Below are 21,898 nucleotides of genomic sequence, written 5' to 3'. Positions count from 1 at the left end.
TTGTTTCTGACAGATAGTGACATAAAAGCTAAAGATTAAAAGTTAAACCTTTTACAGAAATAGTCTTGCAACTTGCTGCATTTAAAACAGGCTGGTAAAATTGTCAACTTTCCTTTCCTCTCTAGCTTTTGTTTTTTCTAATGAACAATTTCCCAATTTAACGTCACATGCATTTATCAGGTAATAAAAAGGCAGAGTTAGCTTGCCTCCCCTTATTGTTTTGTGGGCCAGACAAAAACGAAGATTCCTTCAAAACACATCACGTGACACGTCCAACCTGTTTGTTAACCTCCCACTATTTAAGTCTGTGAAACACGAGCAGCAAAAAGAGACATTAGGACCCACGAACAACTTGAATAGTATTTTATTTCACTTTGGAAAAAAGGGGATGAGGAGTGTCAAGTCCGGGAAGGTGTAGACCAAGTCTGGCTTCTATGACATCATATGAAAAGAGATTGTCCCTCCCATGACAAACATGATGATTCCCAGCAAGCAGATCGTCGTTATCGGTCATGACTTAGTCCCCCAAAGGCCACTTCACAAGTAATGGTCTTCAAATAGTCCATTTCTAGATGTTTATGAATGCACGGTGCAAATCAAATCTCACTTCTCTTCCTGTAGTTTTAGTCAAGGTCTTTTTGCTTTGGATTAGAACACTAAAGAACACTGCAGAAAGTATTCCCCCAATGTAGAACAACTTTCAACAAATAATCATGAATGACCATGATGCTACATGATCATAGTATTAGTATTGGTTCTCTTCTAAGCCACCGAGGCTTTTTTTCCAGAGAAACTTAAGTCCAGTTGTATTTGGTAGAATAATAATAATCAGTGTTGATTGGACGGATGAGGTCACAGGTGGTTTGGTACCTGAGTGTAAAGCAGTAAAGGAAGATGAACAATTGGAAATACTGGACAATCATGGAGGTAGTCTTTGCTCACTGCTCCTCTTCTTCATCATCATCATCATCATCTCCAAATGTCTGCTCCTCCAGTTTCATGACCAAGTGCGAGCGCGCAGCCACCTGGGCGGCGAGGGCGGAGCTGAAGCTGAGCACGTCCAAGCCGTGGATGTCCGTCAGACGGTCCATGACAGAGAGAGTGGGAACTTTCGGCTTCCTGGGGCGGTCCAGACCGTTCTGCTGCTCCTCCCCCTCCTCCAGGACGCCGTCGTACTCGTGCAGCTCCGACGCTCCGCCCCCTCCTCTGGTGGAGACCAACGCTCCTGCCACGTCGGCGTCTTCCGCCTCCCGACCGCAGCTGAACTCAGTCAGCGGCTTGTCAGAGGGGTCAGGCCTCACCCGCTCGTCCTTTCCTTCCCTCGCTTCCTCCTGGTTTCCTGCAGTGCACTCTGATGGGATTCTTCCTCCTTCCTCGCCTCTTTCTGCTGAACCCGTGTCGGCATCGGCGCCGGGAGCGCAAGTCGAAGGTGTCATGGCAGCTGCAGACAGACAGGAAATAGTCAAGTGGCACTCATGAGGTCGTCAAAGTTGTCAACATGTAGGCATGGACACCAAACCTTGGTCGCTGAAGAGCATCTGCTTCCTCTTCATCCTCTCGCCGTCGGACGCACGGAAGCCCAGCACCACTTTAAGCTCGGACAGGACGCGGCGGGACTCCTCCCTCTCACGCCGCTGACGTTCCCGTTCCTCAGGAGTCAACATGTCGCACCAGGAACCCTTTCTCTCTCCTTCCGAGTCTGAGTCCGACACGTAGCCCTCCCACTCCTGAGACAAGTCATTGTGAGGTAGAGATCAGCCCAATATTGACGCCCATATTTGGCATTTTGACGTTTATCATCAAGGTCTTTTTTTTTTTACAACTACAACAGAAGTACATCAGCAGATACAATATATACACATGAAACCACTATTTAGTGTTTAAAACATGTAAAATAGTTTAGATGAGGCAATTCCTGAAGGAAATGAGTGTGAATGCTCCAATGCTGAAGTCCATCCATCCATCCATCTTCTTCCGCTTATCCGAGGTCGGGTCGCGGGGGCAGCAGCCTAAGCAGGGAAGCCCAGACTTCCCTCTCCCCAGCCACCTCGTCCAGCTCCTCCCGGGGGATCCCGAGGCGTTCCCAGGCCAGCCGGGAGACATAGTCCTCCCAACGTGTCCTGGGTCTTCCCCGTGGCCTCCTACCGGTCGTACGTGCCCCAAACACCTCCCGAGGGAGGCGATTGGGTGGCATCCTGACCAGATGCCCGAACCACCTCATCTGGCTCCTCTCGATGTGGAGGAGCAGCGGCTTTACTTTGAGCTCCCCCCGGATGACAGAGCTTCTCACCCTATCTCTAAGCGAGAGCCCTGCCACCCGGCGGAGGAAACTCATTTCGGCCGCTTGTACCCGTGATCTTGTCCTTTCGGTCATAACCCAAAGCTCATGACCATAGGTGAGGATGAGAACGTAGATCGACGGGTAAATTGAGAGCTTTGCCTTCCGGCTCAGCTCCTTCTTCACCACAACGGATCGATACAGCGTCCGCATTACTGAAGATGCCGCACCGATCCGCCTGTCGATCTCACGATCCACTCTTCCCTCACTCGTGAACAAGACTCCGAGGTACTTGAACTCCTCCACTTGGGGCAGGGTCTCCTCCCTAACCCGAAGATGGCATTCCACCCTTTTCCGGGCGAGAACCATGGACTCGGACTTGGAGGTGCTGATTCTCATCCCAGTCGCTTCACACTCGGCTGCGAACCGATCCAGTGAGAGCTGAAGATCCTGGCCAGATGAAGCCATCAGGACCACATCATCTGCAAAAAGCAGAGACCTAATCCTGCAGCCACCAAACCAGATCCCCACAACGCCTTGACTGCGCCTAGAAATTCTGTCCATAAAAGTTATGAACAGAATGGGTGACAAAGGGCAGCCTTGGCGGAGTCCAACCCTCACTGGAAACGTGTCCGACTTACTGCCGGCAATGCGGACCAAGCTCTGACACTGATCATACAGGGAGCGGACTGCCACAATCAGACAGTCCGATACCCCATACTCTCTGAGCACTCCCCACAGGACTTCCCGAGGGACACGGTCGAATGCCTTCTCCAAGTCCACAAAACACATGTAGACTGGTTGGGCAAACTCCCATGCACCCTCAAGGACCCTGCCGAGAGTATAGAGCTGGTCCACAGTTCCACGACCAGGACGAAAACCACACTGTTCCTCCTGAATGCGAGGTTCGACTATCCGGCGTAGCCTCCTCTCCAGTACACCTGAATAGACCTTACCGGGAAGGCTGAGGAGTGTGATCCCACGATAGTTAGAACACACCCTCCGGTTCCCCTTCTTAAAGAGAGGAACCACCACCCCAGTCTGCCAATCCAGAGGTACCGCCCCCGATGTCCACGCGATGCTACAGAGTCTTGTCAACCAAGACAGCCCCACAGCATCCAGAGTGCTGAAGTTGAAGTGACAGAATGTAGTATGAATGTAAGACTAGTTTGAATGTTGGAATGGTTTTAAAGTTGAAAAGTTTGAATTTCCAGGAAAAAGGGAATTTGGTTTGGAACTAGGGAAAGTGTTAGTTTGAATGTCCAGGGTGAGTGGAATGTGTCGATGTTGGAATAGGTTGAAAAATGTGGGAATTGTGGAAATTAAAAAAAATGGACAATTCATTTTGAATGGGGAAATTGTCCCTGAAAACTTGGAATTCTTGGAAATCCGGGAGTTTTAAAAAAAATGTTGAAGTAGAGCACACAATTTTGAACGGGCGGAATCTTTTGGAGTTGGAACAGTTTGAATGGGATGAAAAATGAGGGAATTGTGGAACTTTCAAAAATGTCTCATTCTTTTCAATGGGAATTTCATGGAAATTTCGGGTAAAGCTGGAATTTCTGGTTAATCTCTAGTGTGAAAGCATTTTTTTTTTTGCAGATTGTTTGGTCATCTTACCATCTCTTCTGGAACCGGATCTTTGTCCAGGATCAAGGGGTAAGATGGAGGAGGAGGAGGCGGAGGGACCTCAGTCTCAGGAGGACCACACTGGTCTGGAGTCTGAGCAGAGCCTGCAGGTATGATTGAGATGAACATTGATTGATTTATTGATTGAGACTTTTATTAGTAGATTGCACAGTACAGTACATATTCCGTACAATTGACCACTAAATGGGAACACCCCAATAAGTTTTTCAACTTGTTTAAGTCGGGGTCCACGTTAATGAATTCATGGTAGACATGATTCTGAGGATAAATTTGGCTCCTCTCACCTGGACAGGCGTTGGCCCGCCTCAGCATGCGCGACACCTGACCGACGGTGTCGTCCCAGCAGCCGGTGCTGGCCTTCATGTGCGGCTGCAGCTGGTGGAGGCGCTCGCTGAGGTCTCGGTAACTCTCCAGGGTGAGCTCCCTCGGTTCCTTGGCCACCATCAGCTTCTCCAGGTCGTCTTCCAGGATGATCATCCTAGAGATGAAGAAAGGATGGCGATGTGTGACACCCATGGGTGGCGCCGATGAGGGGAGTGTGTGTCTCACTCGCTGAGCACGGCCTTCAGGTGCAGCTGGAGGCTTCTTATGGACGTGTGCAGACTGTTGAGCTCTCTGCATTTCTCTCCCGCTCCGCCGTTCCGGTCCGAACACGACGTCCTCGCCTGCGTCTGGAAGTGGCGGTGGAAGTCGTAGCTCCGCTGCACCTCCCCGAGACAAGCGGCCAGGGCGTGGTGGAGGGGCTCCGTTACTGCGGCGATGGAGCGGTGCAATGCAGACGGAGCAGAATCTTCTGCGAGGCCGCCCCCTTCCTCTGACTCCTCCTCCAGTCGCTTTTGCGACAAAAGGAGAGCTAATCTGCGGAAACACTCGGAGTTTTGCCCCACCCACAGCTGGTACAGCATCTGTAAAGAACAAACCAGGTCAACGTTCCACACAGTCGAAGCTTCGACACGGGCCAGCTCGTCCTCACCTTAAGGGCGGGGAGGCTGTAGTCGTCTGTAAGCTCCTGGGCCTGCTCGTCACCCAGATGTTCGATTCCCAGGCCCAGACCCAGTTCCTTCAGAGGCACCGCGGACACGTAGTTGGTCACATTGTCGATCTCCGAGCTCAGCGGGAACGTTGGAAGGCGTTAAGGGAACTAAAGCATGGACGTTCCCGCCATTTTTTCCCCAGTAAAGGATATGCCTTCAGCATGTGACACGTGGCTCTCCTGGAGGCTCGGAAGGCAGAGCGCAGGGCCCGGTACAAGGTCTTCCTCAGGCCCATCAGCTGCTGTCCGTGTGGCACCGCCCCCGGCCCCGCCCTGCTAAAGGTGACGGCCGCACTCACCCTGTCGAGCAAACTTGACAAGTGAAATGTGATACAACTGTGGAAACGTCCCTGACTTGGTAGGAGGGGCTTACACCCACACAAGACACTGAGCACAAGACGCAGGCAGAAAGCAGCCAATCACAAGACAGGACAAGATGATGCATCATTTCTAATAAAGCCAACATGCAAGCATGCAGTAAAAAAGATGATGATTACAACTAGGGATGTCCTGATCCAGGTTTTTGCACTTCCGATCCGATACCGATACTGACCGATACTGGCCTATCCGAGCATGTATTAAAGTTTAAAGTTATTTAGCCTACTTAGTTGTCAGAATCATGTTGAAAAGGGTTTTAGTACTCTTGATAACAACTAGCCAGCTGAATTAGGAGAGTTTGAATAATACACAATGGTTGGTAACAAGAAACTGACCTGTTTATTCAAGGATAAACACAAAATTATACATGACAAACAGAAATGGCATAATTGAAACTAGGGCTGGGCGATATGGCCTTTTTTTTAATATTGCGATATTTTAAGGCCATATTGCGATACACAATATATATCTTGATATTTTGCCTTAGCCTTGAATGAACACTTGATGCATATAATCACAGCAGTATGATGATTCTATGTGTTTTGATTGATTGATTGAGACTTTTATTAGTAGGTTGCACAGTGAAGTACATATTCCGTACAATTGACCACTAAATGGTAACACCCCAATAAGTTTTTCAACTTGTTTAAGTCGGGGTCCACTTAAATTGATTCATGATACATATATATACTATCAGATATATACTATCATCATAATACAGTCATCACACAAGATAATCACATTGAATTATTTACATTATTTATAATCCAGGGTGTGGAGGGGGTGCCGGATGTAAGTGTCAAAAGACAGCCAAAAGAGTTTGATATGAGAATAAATATAAAGTTAAAATATAGGGTAGAAATGCACCTATTTGCAGGAAATGTAGTCTTGATTTTCAAAATGTTCTTTCAAGGCTTGCATGTCTACATTAAAACATTCTTCTTCATACTGCATTAATATATGCTACTTTTAAACTTTCATGCAGAGAAGGAAATCACAACTAAAAAAAATCACTAATTTTTTCATACGGTGTTGATGTGGAAATTTTTGCCTCAGCATTTTGATGGTGTAGACGTGTGGCACCGAATGGACATAAGCGTCTCGACAGATGTCACAATATTTGAACAATGATGACGTGTCTGTGTGTCGAAAATTGTTATGCGCTTATTTTTTTTTATTTGATTTTGTGCGTGGCATAGATTTGCTATGCGCAGAGGACGCTTAAACAGTGCGCAATTGCACAGGCGCGCACCTTAGAGGGAGCGTTGCTCGCACGGCTGCGCTAGCATCACAGCTAACGTTAGCCATGCTGCTACCTCTCTGCTCGGGGAGGACGTATACGTATGTGACGTATGACGTGACAGTATGTGACGTATGTCGTGACAGTATGTGACGTGTGTAAGAAGGTGCACTTGCTGTCTGTGAGAGGAAGACACAGGAAAGAGTGAGAAGAGCCTGTCATGTAATGCCAGCAGCTAAAAGCAACTGCGTGAGAATCCACAGACCTGTGGATGTGTTGAAGGTGTGCTGGAAAATGCGGAAAGGAAATTACGGAGCAGCAGAAAAGTGGAATGTATGATTTAAATCGGTGCGTTGGAAAACACGGACCGGAGTTTTTTTTTTAAACTGGATCTGGATCGGCATTTTCCCATGCCTTGCCGATCCGATCCAAATATCGGATCGGGACATCCCTAATTACAACACATATTCGGGAGAAAAACCGTACAGGGTAAACCCTCTGGAGATGACCTCCGTTTCCTGGACCAGACGCAGAGCTTTACGGGACAAGCCCGTCAGGGTCTTGCTGTTGTGGACCAGCGTGTGAATCTGAGAGACTCTGGCGTGGACGGCCCGCTGCACTCGAGCTTGCCTCCACAGCGTCGCCGCCCTCAGCCCCGCCCAACCTAGCAGGGCGGCGGCTAGCGACCACAGACCCCCGGACGCTGAGCAGAGACCCAGCAAAACTGCGGCCAGGCCCACAAGACCTGCTATGTCCCTGTGACCCGCAAAAAGCACACAAATGTTACGTTAATGTCTGGAAAGATAGCAGATTTCATTCGGCAGTACCATGACGAGGGCGTGGCGAAGAAACCGGGTCGGGACAAAGTGCCGGGCGATGAGCCCAACGTGAGCAGGCTGGGGTCCAGCAGCTCGATCAGCTCCACGTCCTCCTGGAGCAGGACATCCTGGTCCAGAATGGACTTCACAGAGTACTGGCCAAACACGCCGTCCTGCGGAGAAGGAGGCGGGTCAGGTTGCGATCCGGTCTCAGAGTTCTGTTTGACTTTCTACCAACCAGCTGCTGCTCCAGCTTGCAGGAGGAGTGAAACGGGCTCCATCTCCACAAGGCTTCAGCCAGCGTGTTCATGAGGCCTCCCTGCACCAACACACACCACAAAACCTTACTGTGGCTCAAACAATTTCTAGAAGGTGTCCAAAAAGACTCAAAGAACCTGAAATGCAAAAAGGACTTCTATTCTGTATCGTGACGCACTTATTTGCGGCAGAAGCAGAGCGCCATCGATCCCGCCTGGGCCGACCCATTTCCCAAGGGGCGGGGGTGTTATTAGTTTGATTGATTTCTGAATGATAGTGATGGGTCAAATGAGACTGAAGCATTGATACCTTATGAAACTAAAGGAGTGACACAAGCCTTGATGTGTGTGTCATAGGGCTGGGTCATATTGACCAACACTCATATCCTGATATCCATCCGTTTTCTTCCGCTTATCCGAGGTCGAGTCGCGGGGGAAGCAGCCTAAGCAGAGAAGCCCAGACTTCCCTCTCCCCAGCCACTTCGTCCAGCTCTTCCCATATTATATATGTCTCCGTTATCCATAGGTTTATCTATAACCCATAAAGTAGGCAGGCACGGAGCTATTTCTCAGCGTGTGTTTATTCCAGCCGGCACGTTAATACACTGACACACAACATCCAGATTCCCATCATGCATTGCTTCAAAACTACGGCAAGAAGGAATGTCCAAAAACATAACAGCATGGTTAGAAAGATAGTGACAGAGAATAGAACGAGGATGGACAATTCAACCCTAAACTCATTCTTTTCCTGCAAATTTAATTTCACAGATGCTGCCCATACCTATGCTCCTTCAAAGGCTGTGCTACTGGCTGCAAAGCATTGCACTTTCAAATACAACAATGAGTAAAGAGGAGTGTTATGTGTGTGTGTATATGTAAATAAATGAACACTGAAATTCAAGTGGGGCAGCACGGTGGAAGAGGGGTTAGTGCATCTGCCTCACAATACGAAGGTCCTGAGTAGTCGTGAGTTCAATCCCGGCCTCGGGATCTTTCTGTGTGGAGTTTGCATGTTCTCCCCGTGACTGCGTGGGTTCCCTCCGGGTAATCCGGCTTCCTCCCACCTCCAAAGACATGCACCTGGGGATAAGTTGATTGGCAACACTAAATTGGCCCTAGTGTGTGAATGTGAGTGTGAGTGTTGTCTGTCTGTCTGTGTTGGCCCTGCGATGAGGTGGCGACTTGTCCAGGGTGTACCCCGCCTTCCGCCCGATTGTAGCTGAGATAGGCTCCAGCGCCCCCCGCGACCCCGAAGGGAATAAGCGGTAGAAAATGGATGGATGGATGGATGAAATTCAAGTATTTATGAGTGAATTCTAGCTATAAATATACTCCTCCCCCCTTAACCCCACCCCCGCCCACCTCAAACACCCCCCAATCTCCCGAATTCGGAGGTCTCAAGGTTGGCAAGTATGGTCATAAACCAAAGCTCATGACAGTAGGTGAAGACGGGAACGTAGATCGACCGGTAAATTGAGAGCTTTGCCTTCCGACTCAGCTCCTTCTTCACCACAACGGATCGATACAGCGTCCGCATTACTGAAGACGCCGCACCGATCCGCCTGTCGATCTCACCATCCACTCTTCCCTCACTCGTGAGCAAGACTCTGAGGTACTTGAACTCCTCCACTTGGGGCAAGATCTCCTCCCCAACCCGGATATATCCTAATATATTCGACCATAGACTGTATATCGCGATATTTCATTTGGAAAGTGAATTTAGACAAAGTCAAACCCAAAAATGCACGTCAAGTTGTTTTATTGAAACAAAAACAGGTACTTTTAACATGAGTAAATTTCTGGACATTTTAAAATTTCATGCACAGATAGATGTAGATGCTAGGGGTGTAACGGTACACTAAAATAGAGGTCACGGTTCGGTCATTTTTGGTACAGTAAGAAAACAACAAAATATACATGTTTTGGTTATTTATTTACCAAATTTGTAAACAATGGCTTTATCCTTTTAACATTGGGAACACTATAATAATTCTGCCCACGTTAATCAACATTAAACTGCCTCAAGTTGTTGCTCAGATTAAATAAAATGACAAAACTTTTCTTCTACATATAAAAAGTGCAACATTAAACAGTTTCAAGTCAACTCATCATGCTTAATTTATTACAGCATTTGGGAAGCCTGTAGTTGATTTTTATTAAGTAAATGTTATATTTGTATCAACATGTGATAGCAGGGACCCTGCCATTCAAAACTAGGCTGCTCCATTACTAATGATTAATGTAACTATAGCTGAAAAAATAGTACAATAGCAATAGGAGAGACTATTCATCCCTGAACACCATGGAGTTCATGTAGGCTTAATGATGCACTTACATTATTATATCAACTATCAGAGACAGAAACTCTTCATTTAACATAATGTCCTTTTTTGCTGCTTCAACACAGTTCAACCAACACAGAAAAAGGTAAAGTGAAATAACAGACAGACAGGGCTTTGCTGTCCGTAACACACACACACACACACCGTAACACATACATATACACACACACACACACACACACACACACACACACACACACACACACACACACACACACACGAACACACACACACTGGGTGCTGTGTAGAGTACTGACAGAGACAGGCAGAACGAAGCGGAGCAGCCTGTTAAGACTTTTGCTTAGGCCAGGGGTCGGCAACCTTTACCAGTCAAAGAGCCATTTTGACCAGTTTCGCAAATTATAGAAAACAATGGGAGCCGCAAATTTTTTTTGAAATTTTAAATGAAATAACATTACATACCAAATTTTCTTTTTGCTTTGTGCTATGTATAAACTAGGGGTCTCAGACACGCTGCCCACACCTTTATATGGATTTTGAAAACAGGTGCGGCACGCGGGTTTTAAATGAATGGCGCTTGTCAGCGTCATGCGCGCCGTGATGGTACAGCATATAGCACCCACTACAACCAGCGTGGGGAAGCACGGTGGAAGAGGGGTTAGTGCATCTGCCTCACAATACGAAGGTCCTGAGTAGTCTTGGATTCAATCCCGGGCTCGGGATCTTTCTGTGTGGAGTTTGCATGTTCTCCCCGTGACTGCGTGGGTTCCCTCCGGGTACTCCGGCTTCCTCCCACCTCCAAAGACATGCACCTGGGGATAGGTTGATTGGCAACACTAAATTGGCCCTAGTGTGTGAATGTGAGTGTGAATGTTGTCTGTCTATCTGTGTTGGCCCTGCGATGAGGTGGCGACTTGTCCAGGGTGTACCCCACCTTCCGCCCGATTGTAGCTGAGATAGGCTCCAGTGCCCCCCGCGATCCCAAAAGGGAATAAGCGGTAGAAAATGGATGGATGGATGGACAACCAGCGTGCCTTATCAGCCACACGTTGTCTGGTGTTTTCGCTTGCTCACGTAGGTGACAGCAAGGCATACTTGGTCAACAACCACACAGGTTACACTGACGGTGGCGGTATAAAAAAAACTATAACACTCTTACTAATAATGTGCCACACTGTGAACCCACACCAAACAAGAATGACAAACACATTTCGGAAGAACATCTGCACAGTAACACAACATAAACACAACAGGACAAATACCCAGAATCCCCTGCAGCCCTAACTCTTCCGGTGTTTGGTGGTAGCAGGGGTGTATAATGTAGCCTGGAAGAGTCAGGGCTGCATGGGATTCTGGGTGTTTGTTCTGTTGTGTTTATGTTGTGTTAAGGTGCAGATGTTCTCCCGAAATGTGTTTGTCATTCTTGTTTGGTTTTGGTTCAAAGTGTGGCGCATTATTAGTAAGAGTGTTAAAGTTGTTTTATATGGTCATCGTCAGTGTAACCTGTGTGGCTGTTGACCAAGTATGCCTTGCTGTCACATACGTGTGCAAGCAGAAGATGTGTATTGTATAACAAGTGTTGGGCTGGCACGCTGTTAATACAGATTGTAGAGAGCGCCAAATGTTGTACCATCATGGCACGCCCTTACTATAGCTGTAAGGGTGAAAATCGGTGAATATTAATCCCGGGAGTTTTCTGCGAGAGGCACTGAAATCCGGAAGTCTCACGGGAAAATTGGGGGGTTCAGCAAGTAAGCTGCTGAGCCGCATCAGAGTAATCAAAGAGCCGCATGCGGCTCCGGAGCCGCGGGTTGCCGACCCTTGGCTTAGGCGGCTACTTAATATGTTCGCGTGGAAACTCATTCGGTACACCTTCGAACCGTACCGAAACAGTTCAATACAAATACACATACTGTGACACCCCTAGTGGATGCACATAAAAATATTAAAAAGCCTTGAAAATAATACAAGAATCTTTAGAAAATGTGTTTTGTCTTCATATTTTTGACGGTCTGGAACACATTTATTGGATTTACGTTATTTCTTATAGAAAATGTTTTCCGTTTTTGTACGATTCAGATTTTGTTTGACCTTTTAGAACAATTCCTATTGTAAAACCCAGGTCTGTAGATTGTGTTCAAAGTATACTTCCTGGTGTCACACTGAGAACTTTCTAATGCTAAGACGCTAAATCCTGGCTTTACCGCATACTTGCCAACCCTCCCGAATTTTCCGGGAGACTCCCGAAATTCAGCGCCTCTCCCGAAAACCTCCCAGGACAAATATTCTCCCGAAAATCTCCCGATTTTCAGCCGGAGCTGGAAGCCACGCCCCCTCCAGCTTCATGCAACCTGAGTGAGGACAGCCTTTTTTCATGACGGTAGGACAACAGGGTGACAAGAACTAAATCATCCAGACTAGAGATAAATTGTATTATTATGTTTATCTTACCTAAAAATAAATATATTTATTAATTTAAAAAAATAAATACATTTTTACTATATTTTGCTAAAAACATCAAAATTAATTGTATTTTTATTTGTATTTTTTCCTGACTCCTTATTACATCCAGCCATAGAATTATACATTCAAATAAACATATTTGAAATAATTGATTTTAAATCATCATAATAATTCATTTAAAATGACCATATTTAATTATTAAAATAATTGCTTGTTTATCAACAACTTTAGCATTTTATTCATTACATTTTGAAACTCTCAGAAGCCAAGTTATGTTATTGTCCTTAATATCTATTTATGCAAGTTTGAAGTAGCAATTATCTAAACACAGTTTTGTTTGCATATTTTCAGGATGTAGATATTTATATATATATATATATATATATATGTATGAGATACTTGACTTGGTGAATTCTAGCTGTCAATATACTCCTCCCCTCTTAACCACGCCCCCAATCACGCCCCGCCCCACCCCCGACCACGCCCCCACCCCCCACCTCCCGAAATCGGAGGTCTCAAGGTTGGCAAGTATGCTTTACCGCCATTGTTAAAAGATTAGTCCCATAATAAGCTCTTTAGTGATCCGCGCAAGCACTTTTGAAAACATCGAAAGTGGGAACGACATTCCCGGGAACGTTGGCTCCACCTCCAGGAAACGGCTCACAAGCAGACCTGCCGAAAGATTTCCTGTCCTGTCAAAAAAACAAAAACTCTGGTCCTCCTTGGAGCGGAAGCGTGACACATGTGGAAAGTTCCATCGTGCTTTATGACAGCAATTCATGCGTCACGGGTCCGCTCAAACGCCAGCAAAATGAAAAGGATGCAATTGGAGTGAGGTTCACCTCTAATGTGAGAGCATAAATAACCACAACGTATCTCCCCCGGGCAACTGCACGAGCTGCATGGAGGTCTACCAAAAAAAAGTTCCTTGAACTCTAAAAGATGAAGAAACATGCTAATTGGTGGACTCACTTTCTGCTGATTTGAGCCGGGGTCGCCCTCCTGTCCTCCATACTCCGCCTCCTGCACCGCCGTGGGACATGCCTCGAAGTCTGTGTGGCCTAGATCATGCAGGTACTGGAAAAGAGGCGAGTTCTGCAAAAGTGGAGATCAGTTTGCACAAGTCAATATTCTCTGTTGGAGATTCCAATTTGTAAAAATAACCATCTTAACACACAAAATGTAGCAGACTGCAGGAGAGAAGACAATAGTACCAGTCATGGGGTGTGTCCAATATTCCGCAAGGACAACACTATAACCAGGGCTTGAATTTACTTGTGACTTGCCGAAATGCCTTAAAAAATTGACCAACATCGACGGAAAGAACACGCCGTGACCTCCCTTACCTTTTTACTAGTTAATGGACGAGGGATGTAACAGTAAACATTATAATGATAATTTGCGATATAATTCCAGAAGGTTAGTAATACCGTCTCATTTTGAATTACCGAAAAACCGTCATTTATTAATGCACTGCTGTGTTTAGATGGAGACAGGTGTGGACAATATTGGAGACACTTGTCCCCACACTAAAAGTATACAGCGAAAGAGAAAACTATTTGATGTTGCTTTTATTTCCTCAATATAGCGTCTATCAGCTGCTGTGACTGAGAGTTAATGAGGCGAGGAAACATGCAGCAGGTGATGTGTCGTGAACGTTGTCACAACTTGTTTATAAAGTCTTTACTTTGTTGACTGGGATGTTCACTCCTTTATTTAACTGCAAACTGTATCAGTGTTCAAATAACATCAGTATTAGCTAAAATGTTTTGTCATTTCATCGAATCTGTGAAGATTGTGTATTCGATGTGAGAGGTGTCACTCCTCTTTATTTTTGTTGGCCAAACTGTTGCACTGAACTACAAGGAGGCGTTGGAGAAGAACAAAGCTTGCTACTTTAGACTACATCTTCATTAGCCAAACTCCTGTGAGTTTTATATTAATATCACAAAGTAAACACCATGGGATTTTTTAAATTTGTGTTTTTTTTAATGTCACAAGGTTGTTACTTCAAAAACAATTCATGTGACACAGCATTTTGTCAATGTATTATTGTGTTTACTTAATTCCTATACGACATATTTCTACTCAAACTCTTAATGGTACCTTGGAGTCCACATCTCTAATGACTTCTCCTGGACAGTCAACACCACATCAATCATCAAGAAGGCTCAGCAGCGGCTACACTTCCTTAGAGTCCTCGGGAAGTACAACCTGAAGCCTGACCTGCTGCTGACCTTCTACCGCTCGTCCATCGAGAGCCTGCTGACCTACTGTATTACGGTATGGTACGGCAGCTGCACTGCAGCAGACAGGGAGAGGCTGCAAAGAGTGGTCAAGACGGCTCAGAAGATCATCGGCCGCCCTCTCCCCTCTCTGACGGACATCTACACCTCCCGCTGCCTCAACAGAGCCAGTGCCATCATCAAAGACAGCACCCACCCTGGCTCTGACCTGTTCCACCTGCTGCCCTCTGGGAAGCGCTACAGGTGCATTAAAACCAAAACAAACAGGCTAAAGAACAGCTTCTTCCCCAGGGCCATAACCATCCTGAACGGACTGCCCCATTGTCCCTCATAACTGCCTTCTCTTCGGTGCAATAACCCATTCCACCAACCACCCTGTTTTTGTTTTGTTTTTTCATGTATATATTCATTTCACACCATATTCATTGCACTTCTACATTTTTTTAATTTTTATATATTTGCACATTGTTTTTCTAGCATGCACACATCGCACTGTATGGAATGGCCTCAATCTCGTTACCTTGCGTAATGACAATAAAGCTGATTCTGATTCTGATTCTAATGGATCTGTCCCGATACAGCATCTACATGTACATATAAATGAACATAACTTAAAAACATAAATAAATGACTTAAAAAAAAATACCTCCCGCTGACAAAATGTAAAAAGAGATAAAGGCATCATGTAATGACAAAAAGCTGACAAGTTGATATTAATAATGAATTTAAAAAAGAGTTGTATATATATATATATATATATATATATATATATATATATATATATATATATATATATATATATATATATATACACATATACATATATATATACATACATATATACAGTGTTGGGTTAGTTACTGAAAACCAGTAACTAGTTACAGTTACTAGTTACTTTATTTCAAAAGTAACTCAGTTACTAACTCAGTTACTTAAACCAAAAAGTAATGCGTTACTGTGAAAAGTAACTATTTAGTTACTTATATATTTATTTTTTATTTTTTTAAGGCCCCATTTAATGCCCTTTTAGCCTTCATTTCAGTACTGTTATTGCACTGGACAATAATACAATGTGTTGATCAACTTGACATGCATTTGCATCACTGAACTCTGCTAAGCAATGTGCTCTACATACAACACACAAAGACAAAGATATGTTTTAAAGGGCCAATTTGTTTCAGACCAGAACAAATTGACAAAACTATTTTAAATAGCTGCAACTTAACATACATAAGTAACAAACAGCATAATAACAACATAGCTGTAAAACAAGAAAGGCACACACTACATACATAAAGCCTAACCAGGCGTTTTCTCAAGGAATTCTGAAATAAAATCATGTCTGAAGCCCAGAACACTCTACACATTTCCCCACTTAGTTTAGAGAAAAGGAAATATTAGCCTGGCCCACTAGTACCGTATCCCTCTTTAGGTTTGTGAACTTTATAGTCTAAACATTTAGAGTGATGTGATAATCAAACACTCTAAAAGTTTAAAATGAAAGAGTATATAAGAGAATTGACAGAGTGTGTGTACCTTCAGTGTGCAGTGCCTCATTAAAATCCAGCCGCTGTTGGAGGTGGAGGTGAAGTGTGTGTCTCTTTACTAGCTTCGTCGAAGCATGTTGTTTTTGTCGCTGTTTCAGCATATTTGAAACTTACATTCAACTAAAATGTTCTTTTCTTTGTGGTCGATAAAAGAAACGTACTGAAAATATCTCCATTTTAAGAAACTCGGCTTCGGGGTTCGCCATGACGTCTTGATAGTAGACACAGACACGGCCCCTCCCACACACACACACTCACACACACACACACACACGTACACACAGACAGCGCGCGGCGCGCCTCTTTTTTGTCGCCTCTTCAGCAGCGCTGCAACACTCAGATCTTCTCAGTTTCTAGCCGATACTACATAAAAAATAACGCAAAATAACGCAGTAACGCATCATGTAGTAATGGTAACGGAATTACTGAATATAAAAAATAACGCGTTAGATTACTAGTTACCGCCGATAGTAACGGCGTTACTTTGTAACGCGTTAGTCCCAACACTGCATATATATATACATACATACATACACATTATATATATATATATATATATATATATATATATATATATATATATATATATATATATATATATATATATATATATATATATATATATATATATATATATGTTAATATTATTATGAGCCCTCCTTTAAGGAAACACTTGCCTTGACCTTAAAAAGTTAAAATTCGAGGCTTGTATAACTGTGCATCATAATCTTTCTTGCAAGATGTCTGCCCTACTAATAGAAAGCATCTCTGCTGGACCGTTGACAGGAGCGTCATCTCGGTTTAATACTCATCCACACACTAATAATACACACAGGCTGTAAACGTTACTCACTTGAATGGTTACACCGACTGGCGGCTCGTATCGCAGTCCAGATGTGTGTGTGTGTGTGTGTTCTTGTATTTCTCTCTTCTTGAGACACGAAGAAGGAAAAGTATCTTCCATATGAGGAGGTGTGAACAACTGATGACATAAATCATGGTCCCAATAACATTGCATCTAATAGAGAATGTCTCATTTGCACCCCTGCTGGTGACATCTATCAAAATGAGGGTGGTCCCAAAAAGGAGGGCTTTTTCAAACTGACTGTGTCGCTTTTAAAAGTGCTCCCCCTCTGGTCAACATATGAAATAACAAGTGTGTGTAAGAAATTGAAATACTCCCCCTTTGGCCAAAATTAATTAAAAAAAAAAAAAAAATATATATATATATATATATATATATATATATATATATATATATATATATATATATATATATATATATATATATATATATATATATATATATATATATATATAGAGACATATTGTAATAACTTGAAGTAAATAATGAAGATTAAAAAACAATTACAAAAAAATGTTTTTTAACTAAAAACAGTCTTTTTCTCACAATGTGTCGACTTTTTTCTTTTAAAATTGGGAACCATTTCTCATATTCTTTCTGTTTCTGTAATAGTGCAATATTTTCTTGTAAAATTATTACTTTTTTTATGTAAAATTATTACTTTTTAAATGCCAAATGGTGACATTTGTCATGTAAAAGTTCGACTTTTATCACAATATTGCCAATTTTTTTGTTCTTGTAAAAAAGTGGAGTAAAATGATGACTTTTTTCATAATTTTGCCGAGTAAAATTCCGATTATTATAATATTGCGAAAACATTTTAAGTTTTTCTTATTAAATTGTGACTTTTGGCGAGTAAAATTGCGACTCCTTTCATAAAATTGCAAAAATGTTAAGCTTTTCTTGTAAAATGCGACGGTTATTGAGTTAAAATTTAAACTTTTATCATAATATTGCACAAATGTTCAGTTTTTCTTGTAAAATTTTAACTTGCAATGAGTAAAATGATGACTTTTATTATAATACTGCCAAAATTCTAAGTTTTTCTTGTGAAATTGTGACCTTTTTCTTGTGATATTCCAACTCATTTTTCGCAACAAGCTTTTTTATATTTGCATAGTATGTATATATTATTAATGTTGTAAATACACATCTTTATATATGTAGAAAGGCTGGTCCAAAGAGGGAGGCATTTTTCTATGGTCTCAAGAAGGTAAGAAATACAAGAATGTGTGTGTGTGTTCTTGTATTTCTGCTCTTCTTGAGACATGAAGAAGGAACAGTATCTTCCATATGAGGAGGTGTGAACAAGTGATGACATAAATCATGGTCCCAATAACATTGCATCTAATAGAGAATGTCTCATTTGCACCCCTGCTGGTGACATCTATCAACATGAGGGTGGTCCCAAAAAGGGGGGATTTTTCAAATTGACTGTGTGTCGCTTTTAAAAGTGCTCCCCCTCTGGTCAACATATGAAATAACAAGTGTGTGTAAAAAAAATTTAAGTGCCCCCCCTCTGGCCAACATATGAAATAACAAGTGTGTGTGTAAAATTTTTTTTAAATGCTTTGGCCAAAATTAATAAAAAAATAAAATAAATATGTATACAGCACGGTGGAAATCTTTATATATCGAGAAAGGGTGGTCTTAAAGAGGTAGGCATTTTTCTATGGTCTCAAGAAGGTAAGAAATACAAGAATGTGTTTGTGTGTGTTGGTGTGTGTGTGTGTGTGTGTGTGTGTGTGTGTGTGTGTGTGTGTGTGTGTGTGTGTGTGTGTGTGTGTCTAAATATGTATATAGAGACATACTGTAATAACTTGAAGTAAATAATGAAGATTAAAAACCAATTACAAACATTTTTAATCTTTATATATCTAGAAAGGGTGGTCCTAAAGCAGGCCTGGGCAATTATTTTGACTCGGGGGCCACATTTCGAGAAAAAAAACTTGTCTGGGGGCCGGTATATCTATTTTTAGGAACACTAATACAAAACCTCACTATAATGTCTGATTGAATGCTAAAAACGTTATGACAGACCGCCTTAAAAAAACGTAATGGAATTTTAAATTTTTCTATGAACGATAAAACACTGAATATTGACAAAATATGAACGTGTCACCCCCTTTCGATCGACATATTTTACAATCAAGTGAAACGCAACAAAAATGCAACAAACAGTGAAATATGAACGCGAAGGGTACAAAATAAACACACCTACAATCTGATACATCACTAAGCTTTAGAACTTTGTTGTGAAAATCTCCTTACGCCTCTGTGGAAACGCTCCCCGTCTTGAGCTGCTATGACGTAGATGACCATAGTAACTAATTAGATGACCATAGTAACTAATTAGATGACCATAGTAACTAAATAGATTACCATAGTAACTAGTATATCATCCAAAAGTGCAGATTCCAACCAATGAAATACTTTGTATAGTTCAAGACTTACGGTCATTAGAAAACATCACTGCACATCATCTAAAAACATACTTGCCAACCTTGAGACCTCCGATTTCGGGAGGTGGGGTGGGGGGTGGGGGCGTGGTTGGGGGCGGGGGGTGGTTGGGGGCGTGGCTAAGAGGGGAGGAGTATATTTACAGCTAGAATTCACCAAGTCAAGTATTTCATATATATATATATATATATATATATATATATATATATATATATATATATATATATATATATATATATATATATGAAATACTAAGTCAAGTATTTCATATATATATATATATATATATATATATATATATATATATATATATATATATATATATATATATATATATATATACACACACACACACACACACATATATATATATATATATATTTATATATATATATATATATAAAATAAATACTTGACTTTCAGTGAATTCTAGCTATAAATATATATTTATTATATATATGTATATTTATTATATATATATATATATATATATAATAAATACTTGAATTTCAGTGTTCATTTATTTACACATATACACACACATAACACTCATCTACTCATTGTTGAGTTAAGGGTTGAATTGTCCATTCTTGTTCTATTCTCTGTCACTATTTTTCTAACCATGCTGAACACCGTCTCTGATGATGCATTGCTGTGTGGCACGCACAAAAGTGCTTTCATCAAATGCACTAGATGGCAGTATTGTCCTGTTTAAGAGTGTCACAACATTGCTGTTTACGGCAGACGAACTGTTTTACGGTAGACGAAAACGTGACTGCTGTTGTTGTGTGTTGTTGCCGCGCTGGGAGGATGTTAATAAAACTGTCTAAGAATAAACCGACATAAGAAACCAAGAACTCGCCCTCCATCATTCTACAGTTATAACGTAATTGGGCAGGTACGCTGTTTATATTGTGGGAAAGCGGACTCAGGTCCATATGGACCTGAGTCCGCCTGAATTTCGGGAGAAAATTTGTCCCGGGAGGTTTTCGGGAGAGGCGCTGAATTTCGGGAGTCTACCGGAAATTCCGGGAGGGTTGGCAAGTATGTCTAAAAAAATTATTTGGGAATGTCCGGCGGGCCAGATTAAAAAGCTTAACGGGCCTTAATTTGCCCAGGTCTGTCCTAAAGAGGTAGGCACTTTTCGGAGGTCTCAAGAAGGTAACAAATACAAGAATGTGTGTGTGTGTTTCAGAACTGACGTCATGGTTCTGTCTGTCTGCTCATCCCCGCCCTAGTGTAAGAGCTACTTATAATAACAAACTTACGCCGCTCGTCCCCTCTTAATAAGAGCTAGTAAAGCAAAAAATATGAGAATAAATTGTGTCCCGTCAGTGTGTGTTTATTTCAGCAATGTTTGTTATTGTGTTATCCTAGCTAGCTACCTAGCCGGCTAACGACAGCCTCTATTGACATCAGCATGACAAAGCAATCGGCTAAACAAAGTGTCACACAGCCGCCACGTCGTAATACCGACCTCAAATACAACATCTTCATCAAACTCCTCCGTCATTGCGCTCCTCCATCTGCGCGTAGCTCACTGTCTCTGGACGGAGGGAGGCGGAGAAGTCGCTGGTTTGGCCGGTTCGCTTAACCACGTCAATACTACATCTCCCATCAGGCTTTGCGGGGTTTCTCCCGGAAACACCGACGCTTGTTGTTGTCACAGCGCCCCCTGTGGTCATTGGAAACACGCCCAACCGTTAGAAGAGGCAGGCGAGGAAATTAACAGTGAAGTGGCAACATCTAAAGGGAAATCGAAGAGCGTTACTTCAAAATAAAACATTGTAACAGGAAGAGGAGTAGAAACCGAAACAAATCCACCCAAAAATAGCTAGTATTGTACTGTTAGAGTACATTATAAGCGATACATTTGAATATATACTCACGCTGACACTCTAAACTCGTCACTTAGGGAATACGGTTTACTTTTATTACGACGACAGGAAGTGTTTTACTGTTGTCACTTTCCTCTTGACACAATCGACAAAACGCTGGGAAAAATGAAGCGAGGATAAACGTTTTGATCAATACTACATCTCCCATCAGGCTTTGGGGTTTTTCTCCCGGAAACACCGACGCTTGTTGTTGCCACAGCGCCCCCTGTGGTCATTGGAAACACGCCCAACCGTTAGAAGAGGCAGGCGAGGAAATTAACAGTGAAGTGGCAACATCTAAAGGGAAATCGAAGAGCGTTACTTCAAAATAAAACATTGTAAAAGAGAGTGGAGTGGAACCCGAAACAAATCTACCAACAAATAGCTTGTATTGTACTGTTAGAGTATGTTATAAGCGATACATTTAAATACATACTCACGCTGACACTCTAAGCTCGTCACTTAGGGAATACGGTTTAC

General features: G+C 42.8%; 1 protein-coding gene across 3 annotated transcripts; it reads right to left on the bottom strand.

The window, feature by feature from the left end:
• Positions 1-348: 348 nt before the first annotated feature.
• Positions 349-21,788, bottom strand: vezt (vezatin, adherens junctions transmembrane protein). 3 transcript variants are annotated; one of them, XM_061983657.1, is made up of 13 exons: positions 21,431-21,788; positions 21,019-21,216; positions 13,396-13,518; positions 7,636-7,716; positions 7,407-7,570; positions 7,066-7,335; positions 5,116-5,273; positions 4,902-5,050; positions 4,478-4,833; positions 4,213-4,406; positions 3,899-4,011; positions 1,520-1,727; positions 349-1,441 (listed from the first exon to the last, which is right to left on the bottom strand). In XM_061983657.1, the coding sequence occupies exons 2-13, from the start codon at positions 21,052-21,054 to the stop codon at positions 939-941; spliced, it is 2,355 nt and encodes a 784-aa protein (XP_061839641.1). In that variant the 5' UTR covers positions 21,055-21,216; positions 21,431-21,788; the 3' UTR covers positions 349-938. The 3 variants fall into 3 exon arrangements, with proteins under 3 accessions (XP_061839641.1, XP_061839643.1, XP_061839642.1); XM_061983659.1 differs by having other exon boundaries at positions 5,116-5,261; positions 21,431-21,787; XM_061983658.2 differs by lacking the exon at positions 21,431-21,788 and having other exon boundaries at positions 21,019-21,378.
• Between the last annotated feature and the right edge of the window lie 110 nt (positions 21,789-21,898).

Source organism: Nerophis lumbriciformis, linkage group LG25 (genome assembly GCF_033978685.3).
Source record: "Nerophis lumbriciformis linkage group LG25, RoL_Nlum_v2.1, whole genome shotgun sequence".
Taxonomy (NCBI): domain Eukaryota; kingdom Metazoa; phylum Chordata; class Actinopteri; order Syngnathiformes; family Syngnathidae; genus Nerophis; species Nerophis lumbriciformis.
The sequence above is the reverse complement of the archived record's forward strand: the minus strand, read 5'-3'. Positions and strand labels throughout refer to the sequence as shown.